Source organism: Erithacus rubecula, assembly GCF_903797595.1.
Source record: "Erithacus rubecula genome assembly, chromosome: 14".
Lineage (NCBI taxonomy): Eukaryota > Metazoa > Chordata > Aves > Passeriformes > Muscicapidae > Erithacus > Erithacus rubecula.
Window position 1 is genome coordinate 2,746,123 of NC_136666.1, and position 15,595 is coordinate 2,761,717.

At 41.7% G+C, this 15,595-nt stretch overlaps 1 protein-coding gene across 13 annotated transcripts in view; it reads left to right on the top strand.

Annotated features, from left to right (window-relative positions):
- The window catches only part of MYO9A (myosin IXA), a 164,032-nt gene that overhangs the window by 67,501 nt on the left and 80,936 nt on the right, over window positions 1-15,595 (top strand). For all 13 annotated transcript variants that reach the window (XM_079317799.1, XM_079317793.1, XM_079317802.1 and 10 more), the window contains 3 exons: window positions 2,583-2,680; window positions 5,387-5,513; window positions 12,490-12,579. In XM_079317799.1, the coding sequence (XP_079173925.1) occupies window positions 2,583-2,680; window positions 5,387-5,513; window positions 12,490-12,579 (315 nt within the window). The remainder of the gene's footprint in view (window positions 1-2,582; window positions 2,681-5,386; window positions 5,514-12,489; window positions 12,580-15,595) is intronic.

A 15,595-nucleotide genomic window follows, 5' to 3' on the forward strand; every position in this document is an offset into this window, starting at 1 on the left:
TAGTACCTTCTCCTGGCATGGCCAAGAACACCCTGCCAGCCTGGGGGCTGCCATGTCTGTGTCCTTACTCTGCCCAAGAAAACCACGTGCCATTACCACTTGGCTGTTTATTTGCTAATTTATTTAGGATAATTTTATTTATTATAATTTTCTGTGACAGTCCTGGTAAATCACATCTTAGCTTCAGTTGATGATTCACTCTTAAGCCTGCCCTGGGTTTCTCCCTATACCCATGGACTCAACCTGCTACAGACACCAAGTTTATAAAGAAACTCTGTTTTATCCTCTTTAAATTTTCCATGGAAAACTTTTGCTGGGAAACTAATTGCTCTAGCAGGATATTAACAGCAAGTTAGGTCTGTGGGGATGGACTTTGTGATGCTTGTCTGCTCTAATATCAAGGACACTCCTCTATTTTATAATTATCCTTCATTTATCATCCATTAGGAAGCGGTGCTGTGCTGGAACACTGCAGAGAGCATCTGCTTTTAAGCAGAGAATTTGCTAAAAGTCTCTCCATGCGGATTAATGAGCGGGCAATTGTTATGTAAATCGTTAATTAAATTGCCTTCGGCGTAGATTGTGCTACTTCGGAGCTGTCCGGGGTATTTTGCTGTTGACTCATGACTTAATTTTGAAGGAATGATGCCAGAAAATGAAAATGTCTCCTGGAATGTGGAGTGCCACTAAAAGCACCACTTGGTGTCTTTAAAAAAAGCTTGAAGCCAGCCTCATTTGCAGGATTTGTGGGCGTGCTGTTGTCCTGCCAGCTCCAGCTCCTGCCAGAGCAAGGGTGGGAAGTTGTGCTGAGTTGTCACTTTAAGGAAGCCAGAGTTGGAGCTCAGGAGGGACAAGGTCTTACCCTGAGGTTTGGTGGTGTGAATAATCAGTGCTGTGACATCCCTGACTGTTTCCTAAAACAAGCTGGTATTTTCTCCTGGAATTTCAATCCCTGCCTTCATCGATGCCGTGCATGGTTTTAAATGGTTTTACTGTTCAACAGCTCCAAATTCACTTTGCCCATGGAGCATTAACTTGTCCCTGGGGACAATTGATAAAAAAATTTCGATTTTCTTGTCCAATTGCACTTCTCTGGCTTTTAGTGCAGTTGTGTGCAAGTCTCTTATGTTGCAATAAATATTTAAAATATGTAAACAATATAATAAATAATAATAATAATATCAACATTTAAATATATAAATAATACAAATAAATAAGTATCTTAAATAAAGGTTTTCCACTCTAATTATAACTGTGGCTGCAATAATGCTCTGGAGTGGGATGAAGAAGTTTGTTGATATGGTGGTGAGGCTTTAAAAGCTGTAAACCACAAAGCTGATATTATAAAATAACTTCATTCTGTACATTCTGTATTTATGATTAATTTTCTGTACTATCAGTGGGTAAAAGTGGCTTTTCAATGATTTACATAACCCTATTTAATGCAGACTTTCCTAATTATTTGTGCAAAATTTTTGCACACTTGCTTGTGTGATAAATATGATGCTCAGGAAATGATCAAAATAAACTGTGTGCTATTGATCAAATTAAATGATCAAATTAAACTATGTTTAATTAATTCCAACTGCAGCTACAATTTTTTATTTGTATTATTTTAATGAAATTTTAATAGAATTATTATTTATATTTATTTACACTTGGATTAACTTTTTGAAAGTCTCTAATTACTTGTAGAAAGTCTTGATTTAAGTGTTAGTAAAATACTCTGAGGTTTAAAAAATCATGATATTGTGTGATACACAATAATCTAATTCTGAATCATAGAGAGGTAGGTTTTCTAGGCAGCAATGGATAGAATATTAAATATAGGCTAGGAAGACAGAGAGAAGAATAAATAATCCATGGGAGGATTGCAGTGAGCCAAAGCAGGATAAATTTGGCATTAATGATCTATATGTTAATTTAAAGAGCATTTCTGTTCCCTAAATATTGGTGCAGGACAATTTTGGTTGGGTCTGGAATGTCACTGGAATTTTCTGAACATCAGTAACTGATATCAAGGAAAAACTAAACTGTTCAGGCACACAAGCCTCCAAGAAATAAAACATCCTGGATTTCAAATTCTCCCAGTTTTGAAATAACTTCTTGATAGTTCAAATAAAGTTACTGAAAAAAAATATTTTAAGCTTTGCCTTTCCCACACAGGATTTAATGCATTGATCATTTACATGAAGTTATCTAATTCTATTTAAAAACGGAATTTCCCTCTTTAATTATAGGACTGAATGTGGAATAAACTGCCTGTAAAGATGGAACAGATTTCATCTTGTTGTTATTTCCCATCCTTTTTGTGTATGAGGTGTTCCACACTGACCAACTCTCACCATCCTGTTGGAATGGGGTGACTCACCTCTTTCCTTAGAGGTTAAACCTGGGAAACAAGGATGTATTTCCAGAAAACATTAGCCAAAAATGTTGTATTTCCAGTGCCAGGTTGGAAATGTTGCTGATAAAAGACCTGGAGATCACTCAGTGATATTTACAGAGCACTGACTTGGCCATCTGGAGCTGATCTGGTGTTAATTTGTGTCAGTGCTTCCTCTGTGTGTTTGATCCAACAGGATTGTTTCTCCGTGGAAGGGGAGGATCTGAAGCACGACTTTGAGCGGCTGCAGCTCGCCATGGAGATGGTGGGGTTTCTGCCCAAGACACGCAGACAGTGAGTTTATTTTCCATTTTAATAGCTTGGAGAGTATCCTGGTTAATGTCACCTCCCCTGGCAGGACATTGTCCAGAGGCACTGTGGCTCCCTGTCCTGGTTTGAAGGACAGGTGTGCCAATAAAAGCAGGAGCTTCTTTTTGAAATGGAGAATGTAAACACCCTCTCTCCAAATTATTATTGTAATTTTGAAATTAAGGGGCTCTCAGGCAAAGATATGGGAATTAGGAATAAAAGTTCTTTACTAGGAAAATTAAAATAGAAATGCAGTATTACAAAGAACAATCCCAAACCCTGCCAGAGTCAGAATCCAAGCTGACACCCGTCAGTCAGTCAGGGTGGTGGCAGCAGCCCCATTCAATGGTGGCTGCATCCTCCTGCAGTGGCAGATGTGGTTCAGCTGGAGCAGTGCTCCTGGAGAAGGTGCAGTTTCCTCTGAAGGTGCAGGGATGATGTGGAAAGGTCTGGCTTTCCTCTGGAATGCAGTGGAAAGAAGGTGCCTTGGTGTCCCAAATCTCAGTTTTTCTCTGGGTAGGAAAGGCTTGGCTCCTGCCCTGGCTGGAGCATCTGCCAGTGGGATGATGGAATTTGATCAGTCCCACAGTGGGGCTGAATGGGGCAGCAGCAGATGATATCTCCTGGAGGGAGGATGGGCTGTGGAAAGATAAAGATGATTGCCCCAGCTGGTTTAAAGCTGGCCCATTAGCAGAGAATATGTGCCAGGAGATCAGGGGCACTGCCCCACCCATAGATGGGGACAGAACACACATTGCTGGCACATCCTGTACTGCAACCCAAGACACTGCCCCATCCCTGTCTCACAGCAGGTTGGGCTGGGCTTACAGCAGTCTGGTCTAGTGGAAGGTGACCCTGCCCCTGGCAGGATGGACCCAGATGAGTTTAAGGTCCCTTCCAACCCCAACCATTCCGTGATTCCATGATCATTGCTGTTCTTAGCGATTCTCTTCATGCAAATGGAGCGTTGGCAGAAGTTGACATCTTGAAGTGTTTCTCGAGTGTTCATGAATAATCACGCCTCACTCTGCATGTCATGAATCTAGAGCTTGGTTTAATCAGAAGTCCTCATTATCCCTCATCAAACTTAACCCTTTGCATGCAATTCTAGGCCTGTAGATCATTTCCAACTGGCCTTTTTCACTAATTCACTGGACATGCTGGGTTTGAAAACTCGGTTGCAACACCACTGACACCATGGAATTAGAGGGTTCATAAGGGTCATTTCCAACCAAACCCACAAAATAATCCTTCCTGTGTTGATTTTTGGCTTGAAAGGCTTAAGTAGGTTGGAAAGAACTTGACATAAAAAATTGCCTCAAAGATATTTTCACACAGCTGAGAAATTTTAGAAGCTCGTCCTTTTTATCCCTCACTTGTAACAAATCAATTATGAAATTAAAACTGCTTTTTTTTTTTTTTTCCCACGCATGTGGATAAACCCAAGGATCCAGACTTGTGTGAATATGTTCTGTGACAGGGGCTGCTTTATCAGTTTTCAGGACGAGGTTTATCTAAAGCCTGTTGAGGGGTTTAATTGCCTGAGCAAAGCAATCAGAAAGTGTCAGGACTGAGCAGGGTCGGGTGATGCAGTAAATTCTCACTTCTGATTTACTGTGCAATGATTTTTCTTGGCACACAAGTTGCTCCTGGTAAATTTTGCATGTCAGAAATAAAGTGGATTCTTCACTACACAAGCAGATTTGTTTTGCTTGGCATTATACAACTGCAGCACAAATAAGAAACCACCTTCAGCTGAGATATAGGAAAGATGTTTTGAATACTACTGTACTTTAAAAAGTAATTTCTTTATAGCAGAACATGGGGTTTTACCTTTGTGGAAACAGAGAAGAGAAATTTTTTATAAAATTGCGTCCTGAAATTCACAACAAGGAATCGGTATTCCTGTTTTGGAGATAAGGGAGGGCTTGAAGAGGTGAAGGAGTATTGTCCAGAAAAGCTGGTGCCTAGTTAGGGATCACATTTGGGTTTATTCATTTTTAGCTCCCAGGGGAGTATAGAAATATGGACATACAGGGTTTATAGCTGAAGTCAGCCATGGCTCAGGAGCTGGGCTTGATGAACCTTGTGGATCCCTTCCAACTTAGGATATTCTTTGAGTGTCTGGTCCTATTTTTTTCAGAGGGGAGATAACTTAAAAATGACCAAATTCCCAAAATTGGTTGGAAACATTGGTTGGATAAATTTACTTGAAGTGTAACATCTTTTCTTTGCCTTAGTTGCTTAGATATTATAAAAGCATTCATGCTGTTTTGTACAGTCTTTTGTTTCTTACTGGGACTAGATCCAAAAAGATGACAAAAACATGTGTCTCAGGGGACTAAGAGGGATCACCTGCATGGCATGCCCATACTACCCCTTAATTTAGGCAATTATATGATAAATATTTAATCTGGATATCAAGATTACTGGAGGATTTCTATTTTTCTTAAAACATGGACTGTAATTTTGTAACTGTGGGTTTGATGTGTTAAAGAATTTTCAAGGCAACTGCACAGATGCAAGTTTGGTACTTGACTAAATGAAAAGCTTTTTGACATGAGGCAAAGTGGATGCTTTGGATTGAAAATTAGAAGAATGAGCCAAAGAGAGACATGGACCTTGGGGGTAAAATTTGCTTCTCTATTCAATTAATGAAAACCTGAGTGAAAATGGATTTTCTCTGTTTAGGATTTTCTCCCTGCTTTCGGCGATCCTGCACCTGGGGAACATCAGGTACAAGAAGAAAACCTACAGAGATGACTCCATTGACATCTGTAACCCTGAGATACTCCCCATTGTGTCAGAGCTGCTGGAGGTAAGGCTCTGCTTTCCCTCCTGAAACTTTCACCCCAAACAAGCTGCCCTTGATTTAGGACACAAAATGTGCACAATTTATTTCCAGTTTATTAACAAAGAGTATGTTCTTGTGTGTTTTCTTTCTTATGGGCTGTTACGTTTGCCAGGGAAATGGTACAGGAACTTTCTTTAAGTGGTTTTTAATGTAGGGTTTTTGGCCCCACACTTCATCTTCAGGTTTCATTGACTGAAAATTCTGTTTCTGTGATTAAATGTGAAAGGTTGCAGGGTCTAAATGCAAAGCAAACCTGCTGTTCAGCACAGCAATGTCTTCCATTGCCAGCCATCAGCTGGTGCTCTTCAAATCTGTTCCAAAGTCTGTCTGAGGAACTTGAGCAGTTGTACAACCATTGCCCCATGTTTTGGTTCCATGCAGGCTGTAGGATGGACTGAGCTCCCTCACTGTTTGTTTTTGGTCTGTTATTACCTGCCAGATTCCACAAGGGCTGGGTTTGAGATGGTAGAAATCTATCTCATCCCTCTAGTCCCTATTTGTGGGCCTGTTAAGGAGTTCTCTGGTGCATCTGTTGATTATCTGCTGTTTAGGACCTGATGCCTTGGCCTCTGTGAGCCACTGCTGTGCTGGCGTCCCTTGGGAAGGGTTTGTAGGTCCCTGCCCAGCTGGCCCAGGCCATGTCCAGCTCTGTAAATCAGTGCAAAAGCATTAAATAAGTTCTTAGGAGATTTGCTCTGTCAGCTCAAGCAAGCTATGAAGCTGTGGTACTTCTTTTCATGAGAAAAATCTTTAATGAGCCAACTTGTCCTGCTGGCCTTCAGCCTTCAAAAGCTAATCTCAAAAACCTCCTGACATGGATTGAGGTGGCCAGAAGCTCCCCTTGCTGTCTCACTTCACTTGAAACGCTCTAAACCTCTTGCAATTGAAATGTTTTTCTTGCAGTTGATTATTTTTTATTTATCAACAATTATCTTTATTCTTTTGTGCTCCCTGGGTGGTCTGGAAGGTGAATTTGTGCTCATTTTATGGTCGAATCAGAAGACAATTTGTCCTTTTGTGTATAAGTGGTGCTCTTCCCATTCATTCCATTGAATAACTGTTGTGTTTTCTCCCTACCTCCAGAACTTGGGAATTGGCTCTCAGGGATTTTCATAGCACTTCATTAATGCTTTGAATTTAGGGAGGGGAAAGCTTCTGTAAAATATGGTCTTAGCAGCTGGATGCTCTTTGCATCTTGGCCTTGGAGATTGCAGAAATAAACAGAAGGAAAATATGAGTGGGGAGGAGAATGTTGTTGATTTTACGCTATTAAATGTGGCCAAGTCAGTTAAGTAATTGTTTTTTTAAAAAGTTTTGAGTAAGAGAGTGACTTAGAAATCTGAAAAAGTTCCAGGCTTTGGGTCTTTGCCTTTGCAAACAAGCCCTTTTTGCAACATCTGCACGTGGGGAGGTTGTGGGGTGGTTTTTACACATGATTATGTGAAGTGAGGCATTGGCTGAGCCATGTCAATCCATCAGTGCCTTATTGCCATGGGCTGGAACAGCACCCCCAGGTAGTGTCAACAAGATGTAAAAATAAATAAGTATATTTATTTTTCACCATTTGAAAGAAAAAACAGAACAACCAAACCACTAGCATCTGATGTAGCTGAGCAAATGGATAGATTCCTCTTCATCTTGGTAATTCTTTTTATGAGTTAAATTACCATCTAGAACATAAAATGCTTGTTAATTAGACTGGGACAATGCTTGCTGTGTTGAGGTGGAATCTGAATCATCACTGAGTTTGGGTAAGTGGTGGTGTTTGTTCCTTAAGTTGCATTTAGGTGATAATTGATCCATGGAACTGGAAGTATTTGCTGCGTCCAAGTGTAAACCTTTCAACAGACCCACTGAAATCAGCAGAAATAAAGAAAATAATCTCATTTTCAGACTTGATTTCCCTTTACAAAATGCCATGTTTCTCTTTGCAGACCTCAACAGATGTTGCTGCTTATTCAGGTTTGACCCAAAGGAAAAACTAAAGGGTTCAAACAGATGCAACATCATTGCAAAGAGCACTCACCACTCTTTATTCATTAGTTGGCTACTTACAACTCTCCCCATTAAATACAATGAGTTCTACTCAGCCAGAGACCTAAAAACATTTAAACACTTTGTATTTTGACTCATTGGGTAATTATTTTTATTGCATTCTTTTTTCTTTCTGGTCACTGAACAGTTTTGCTTTTCCCATTGCTGCTAAAATTATGAAATGGCTTGAAAAAGTTGTTAATCCCCTCTCCAGATCTTGGCATTAGACACTATTAACTGAAAAGTCATCTCAGAATAAAAGTAAGTTGAACTTCCTTTCCTATGGTCACCGGATTTTTGGTGGGACCTTCTGGAGTGCAGCAAAGGGATGGAAGAAGCTGTAATCTGATACTTCCTTATCTTGGGGGAACTTTTGGGTTGATCTTTATACTCAAATGACTCATTGGATTTGTTTAGTCAAGCATTTGACATGGAGAAGAGAAGGAGAAAATCCACCTGGAGCTGTGTTGGCCATCTCTGAGAGCAGCCAAGAGGGGATGGAACCTCCAAGGGCAGGAGGGGAACCACTAGCCTGTCTGAAATTAAAAATTTAGGCAAAATTGGGTCTTCTCCCACTGTAAAGGGGAATCTGGCTCGAATTCTCATGAGCTGGTTGGTTTGTGTTGGAACCTCTAATGATAACTGGGGGAATTTCAGTCAATGCGACACCAGTGCACAACTGTCCTCCATCTGTGTCATGAGATTTGTGTCCCTATAAAATGAAGCTAATAGATTTTTTTGAAGGAATCTGGGAGGAGATGGTGGCCTCAATGGATTTGTTTTTTCTTAGCTATCAACAACCCCATCCAAGATGTTTTTGCTTTATTAAACCATCCAGGGCAGCATTTATGGAAACTGCAATATAGGATTTTGGCCAGACTCTGCAGATCATTGTTTCATTTACAGTAAAACCTCGATTCCATTTTTTTTTTTTTTTCAGGAATAGACATAGCGTGTGGATTATGTGATGCTTTTGGCAGGTTTTTCAGGGCCTTTGTTTAAACTCTGCTGAAATGCTGTGCTGGGGAGTGCCTGATTAATCAAGCAGACATGGAGTCCTGTGCAAGCACTGCAAATATCCCAGGGCCTGGGCAGAAATCATAGAGGGTTGTGCAAAACTGGGTAAAACCTTTGTGTTTCTGGGGAAAAAAGCTTGGAAAAGCTCATTTGTGGGCTTATTAGCAAAAATAATATATTAGAGATTATCTAGTTGACCTTAAAAGAGACTTTTTGTTTTCCATTGGAGCAGTAGGAACATTTTAATTGTGTGTGTTTACTAAAATGGGAAATTATTTCCATGGATGAAGCATTGAGGAAGGAGATAAATTCTGTCTTTGCTCAGTAGAGAAGTTTTGTATTCAGCTTTTAGGTTTAGGTTACCTAACCTCAATGCAAATAAGCACAAGTTATCAATTGTCCCAAATTAGTTTTGCCAGATCTCCCAGTGCAGATTTGTCTAAAGTTGGCCTCTGCAGGAGATTTATGGGCTCAAGTTCTTCTTCCACTAAAAAAATGGCTTTCAGCTTCCCAGAAGAATCCCACAGGTACTGGGGCTCCTCCTGTGATAAATGTCTTGGAAATTAATTGGGGAGGGGATGAGGATTATGAAGCAGACAGTGCTTCCTTCCAGTTTTTTCTCCTGGATTTGTTTTCCAGATGATGTTTTGTAGAATTACAGAATGATTGGGGTTGGAAGTGCAATAGTGGGGATATCATCATTGGATGCAAAATTTTGAGCCAGAATTAGAGTAAGAAAACTTCAGAGAATCATAGAATATGCTGAGTTGGAAAGGATCCACAAATACCATTGAGTGCAACTTCAGGTCCTTCACAGACACAGGTCCTGCACAGACACTCCAACAATCCCAGCCTGTGCCTGGGAGTGTTGTCCAAACACTCCCTGAGCTTGGCAGCCTTGGCATGACCATTCCCTGGGGAGCCTGTTCAGTGCCAGCCACCCTGTGGGGGAAGAACATTTCACAATATCCAGCCTAAACCTACCTAACATAGCTCCAGCCATTCCTTTGCATCCTTTCTAACTCTGATTGTTTGAAAGAAAGTCTGAGGAAAAGATTCAGCTCTTTTAAAAGAAGAAGACCTGATAGAAATATGAATTTATTTTCTGTTACTCCACACAAGGCATCTTTAGAGTGAGCACTCAGCACCAAGATCCTTTTCTCCAATATGGAAGGAGAGACAAAACCTGACATTTTCTTGCTCTCCAGCTGGGAAATGGTTCATTTTTCTTCAGCTGCTCTAACAGAATACCCTAGAATTACTGGTGGAGCACTCTCTGCCTGCCTTGGCTCCAGCCCAGTCCTTGCTGGCTCCCATTGCCAGCTGTGGCACTGCCAGTCATCCCTCACTGGCTCATGGAGCTTGAGGCCTCCAGCCCTCTCTGGGCCCACTTGTGGCAATGAAGTCTTAAATCTGCATTTTGTCCCTTTAATTAAGATCTAAACTCCTGCAGGCCATGTTTAAGAGGGAGATCAGGCCATGCCCTTTAGCACCAGGAAGCAAAAATCCATGAAATGTGACCCAGAGTGAAACTGCTAGGGCACAAAGTAAAGGAATGAATGGTGCTCTCCTATTTGCTGCACCAATGGGTGTCCCTATTTTAGTGTTTTACACTTAATGGAGCAGGAAGTTTAGGATGAGAGGGAGCTGTAAGTATCTCTATGTCCTCAGCATGTGCTGAGTTTGTCTTTAGAAAGCTCCAGCGGCTCCTCCCTGGTATCAGGAGTCAGCTGCTTTCACCCTGTGACCTTGAAAATGCAGATTAGGATGGTTTGGTTGCACCCTTGGTGTTGATCAGAGGCAATGAAGGAATTGAGATCAAGCTCCACTGGGTGGTAATTGCAGCCTGGGGTGATGCAGGGATTCCCATCCTTGCCAAGAATGGTTTTGTACAATAAGATGATTCAATGGGATCTCCCCAGGTCAGGAGATGAAGGATGCACATCCACAGGTTCCCTCCATGCAAAGAGCAGGGGGAGAAAGAACCAGAGTGACCATGAGATGGGGATGGTAAGGGATGGCGTGGGGAGCTGTTTAAATTGCTTAAAATCTCAGTGTTTGCTGACAAATCTGGGACTTGGAAGTATTTATGTTGTTGAGGAATATTTCTTTGGACTGTTTTGATTATGAACCATCTGACAGCCCTCTGCCTTGTTGCCTTGGGTAATTAAAAAAAGATGGCATGCTGGCTGTGGATTTGCAGCATCCTTGAAATGGGATAATGGATGGTGTGAAACTCACTTTGTTCCAAGTTGTGCAGTTGAGGGAGAGCAGCTGATGGAAAAGCATCCACAGAGCTGAAAATTACAAAATCACATATTTTGGTGAATGTTGAGGAATAGAAACCAAATGTGAAATTGTGCTGTGGATCTCTGGATGAACCAGGAGATTATTTTTTTTTCCTTCCTTGATTTTGGAAGGTGAAATTGAATTGTAGGAACTCTTGAGTAGTGCTGAGCATTAAAGAAATGAACCTTGAAATGTCATTTCCAGTCATACAGACCTTGCTGGCAGGTGACAATCATTTACAGGTGACTTAATGTATTCTGATTTCAACAGTGACAAGTTCTTGTGCAGGAAGAGTTGGTTATATAAAAATTCCCTGGATTTTATCAGGGAGACTCCCATGATAGTTTTGGCAGGACATCATTATTGCTATGGTTTGTGGGATTCCTGACCTTCCCTTGTCTTGTTTACATTTCCTCTTCCTACTAACTCCTGAAGTCAAAGTACATATATAAAATTGGTTGGAAGAGAACTCTCAGATCATTGAGTACAGTTAGACCTCCATGTTTCCCATTTTCCATATTAAATCATAAATGGTTTCCCTGTGATAAAAATATGGCCTTGGATGGCTTCAGAAATGTGGATTTTGAACGGAGATGTCCAGAGGAGGTCTGGTGCCTGCATGGAGTCCTTCAGGTGGGATAAGCAGTTTGCAGAGACTTCAGTGCAGCTTCTCTGTATCATCCATATCCATTAATTCTGGCCTCCAAGATTTTCACCCAGATCCATGATGTCTTTTTTTGACTTGGAAATTTAGTGAAGATCAGTCAATGACTCAAATTCTTTAGGTCTAACTGATGTGTTGTGTGAGAGAGGACACCTTCTGAATTCCTCAAAGTAAGAGGGCCTTGAAACTGCTTGGGAAAGTGGCTTTTCCCCAACAGTTGCAGGTACTACTTAATTTGTCAGCACCATTTCCCTCTTTGCTGAAGTGTGTTTACATGACAAAGTAATCTGAACAATCTGAGTTTTGTTCTGCAAACCTGTAAAAGCTGATTAGAAACTGTCACCTCACCAGGAAGTGGGGCTTTAGGGAGTAAACATCCACTGCTAATAGCAGAGTAAATATCAGGTGCTTTTCCAAGAGTTTCTTCCTCCTTCTGACTCCTCCCCACCCTTAAAAGCAGGAGAAAAAACCCTCCTCCACTTGGATATCTCAAACTGATGACACTGCTTGGCTTATTCTAGAGTCATTTGTATGATTTCATCCTTCCAACCCCAGAAAGTTGACTTATTTTGCCAAGAGAAAGTGTGGGAGGGAGTAGCCACACTGGAAATAAGGAAACCAGGGGAAATTGCTACAACTGGGATGCCTGAATGCAGAAAATCAGGTTCCTTTGAATACCCTGGTGTTAGGTTTCTATGCTGGATTTATGTACTGAGTTGGCTCCTCCCAATGGCTTGTTTTTACCCATTGAACTTAACTCTGCAAGGGCTGGCAAAAGCAGTTTAATATTTTTTAAATTAAATTTTGAAATTTAAATGTGTTTCCACTGAATTTTAATTTCTTTATGTTTAAGTGTTAGCGTTTTAAACTGGATTTTAAATAAAATAAAAAAAAAGAAGATCACTAGAATAATCAACATCTGTACTTTTGTTTTAGGTGAAAGAAGAGATGCTCTTTGAGGCCCTGGTGACCAGAAAGACAGTGACAGTGGGAGAGAAGCTGATCTTACCATACAAACTGGCAGAGGTCAGTACATGATGTTTCTTATTAAAAGGCAACTCTTGGAATGGTTTTCAATACTCTGAGGTGCACACTCAGAGTTTCTTTCAGTTTTTATTTATTTATGTCAGAATAATGCAGGAGAAGCTAATGGGTGTCCTAATCTAGGAAATTATTGACTTTTCTCCTACTCCATTCCTGGAAGGCAGGTTTGTAGTTTATTCTGATGGTTGGTAAGTGCTTTAATAGCTTGTGGTTGTGTGAGAGTAGTCCAAAGCACAGTTGTGCATTGCTGGGAGTGTGTGTGGGTGCAGGTGTTCATCTCCAGACATCATTCCTTAAGCTGGAGCACTGATTCCATAGCAGAGTGCTGACTCAAGACTCCAGGAAATTTTTATTGCCTTCTTGAGTGCCTGTGTTAGTGATGTTCTTGTATGGCAGGAGCTGCAGATCTCTGCAGGAGATTCCCAGTAGCTTTTCCTCAGACCCCTCCCAACCTGGGCCCTTGTGTGATGCTTTGGAACAGCCACAACTCCATCAGCTTCTCTCAGACTCCAGTGTAGTTATATGGGATCCAAAGGGGATTTTCAGGAATTCTGCATTCTGTTCTATGGCTGGTAAAGAGAAACAAATTTTTCCTCTTATATTCTTCAAAGTTCATAAGTTCTGTTTTGCTGAACTATTTGTTTTGTCTACTTCTGCCTCTAATCTTGTGTCCCCCAGATTAGGAGCATTGAGCATCACACCAGCTTGGTCCCTCCATTCCCTCTTGTTGTAGGGTTGTGTGAGAATTTACAGCACCTTGAATAGCACCTCAAGAGCAGCCTGCTGTGTCACAAATAACTAAGCAGTGTTGTCACTGAGGTCAGCTGGAGATATTTTGACCCCTTTTTCCAGGGGAAAAAAAAAAGTGTCTTTTCTTCTACTCTGAGGGTGCATTTAAGCTCAGTAACTGTTCCTGAATTTCAATCCTTAGAATTGAAATGTTGCCCTTGTGCAAAGGTGAGATGTGCCCTAACAAAGGGCACACAAGGGCTCTCACTGTGTCTGTGATGGGCATTTCATCAATGTGGTGTTTCTAATTTTTTCTTCATTTTGGGCACAGACATAGGAAAAAATGGCTAGAAAAGTTTAGAACTGATGTATAACTACCCTTCTGCTGGAGGGTCTTTAGAATTACAGTATCATAGAGTGGGCTGGGTTGGAAGGAACCCTAAAGATGATCTTGTTCCAAGTTCCTGCCATGGGCAGGGACACCTGGCACTGGACCAGGTTGCTCCAAGCCCTGTCCAACCTGGTCTTGGACACTTCCAGGGATGGGGCAGCCACAGCTGCTCTGATCAACCTGTGCCAGGGCCTCAACACCCTCACAGGGAACAATTTCTTCCCAATATCCCATCTAATCCTCCTTTCCTTCTTTCTGTCAGTTTGAAGCCATTCCCTCTTGTCCTGTCCCTCCAGACCTTATCCCACGTCCCTCTCCAGCTGTTCTGGACTCCTTTAGGCACTGGAGTCTTCTCTTCTCCAGGCTGAACAATGTCAGTTCTCTCAGCCTTTCCTCACACCAGAGCTGCTCCATTCTTCTGATCACCATGGTGCCTCCTCTGGATTCTCTCCAGCAGCTCCATGTCCTCCCTGTGCTGGGCTCCAGGGCTGGGGCAGCTCTGCAGGGTCTCACCTGAGCAGGGCAGGCAAAATCCCCTCCCTTGGCCTGCTGCCCAACATCTGTAGTGCATTGACACAGCTGGGAACAAAGGTTGAGTTGGAAGAAACCTCTTTAGAATTAGAGTGGCTCTGCATGAGATTCTCAAGTGCTTTCCCAAATGTTTTTGGTGATATGGCTGCTCCTAAATCTCAGGTGTCCCCTTAGAAGGATTTATCACCAATATCAGTAGAAGAAAGGAAAGATCAGAGTGTGGTGGCTGTGGGGGAAGACTAAGGAGTGCAAGACTCCTTAGGGAGTGGTTGATGTGATCTCCATGACAAAATCCTTTTGGAAGAAGCTGTGAATTGTGTTCAGATAAGCACTTCCCATGCTTTTTGTTCACCTTCTTACATAATTAGCATCCTGACCACCAAATTTTATTAAGCAGTGACCCCACTCTAGGAGTTCACTGCTCACAGAGCAGAATTTGAGATACTCCAGCTTGAACCTCCCTCTGGTAAGAGACCTCCTGTCTTCCTCTGACTTAAATTCAGATCTGTCTGAATCAGGAAGGGTGGGATTCATTTGACATTTTGGGACTTCACAAAGACTACTGATGTCTTCTAATCCCCACTCATGACTCACTAGACTCTTGGGAATCAGTGGGCTGGCTATTCCTGTACACTTAACAAAGGAGCATTATAGTTGGCTCCAATGGATGGAGCCATTGAGGGTTTGAGGATTTTTCAGACATGACTCTCCCACCATGACTTCTGTAGTTCATGGGCAGCTGCCTTTCCTGATGTATGCAGCAGCTATTTTATTCTTCAGATGCCTGTGGGCTTTTTCATAGCTTGGTACACTGAAAGTTTCAATGGGGTTTGTCTGGAAAAGACTCTGCTCCACAGGCTCTTTGAAAAAGGATTGCATAATGTCATTTTGACATGTTCTTGCTTCTTTACACCATCAAGAAGAGCAGGTTGGATCTACCTTCAGGTTGCAAGAGAGGTGGTAGATACTACTCCCCTGGAAATGTCCAAGGCCAGGTTGGATGGGGCTTGTCCATGATAGAGGATGCATCAAGATGAGCTTTAAGATCTCTTTCAGCCCAAACCATCAGGGATTCCATGTCAAAAGCTTGAGATTTAAGTTTGGGATGGGTTTTGAGCTTTGATGAGATTCCTATGTTCATCTACTGCATTCTGGAATGTTTCACTCTCTGTGCTTGACATAAGGGCTGACATTTGCCCATCCCTTTCATCAGTGTTGGAGTATGTGGAGTACAACTCTGCTCAGAAATGCTTTTGGTGGAAAGTGAGTGTGATCATTCCATGATTCGAGTCTGACTCTGCTATGACAACTGTCATCCCCTTAATAGTCTTGAATGGGCAGAGTTGG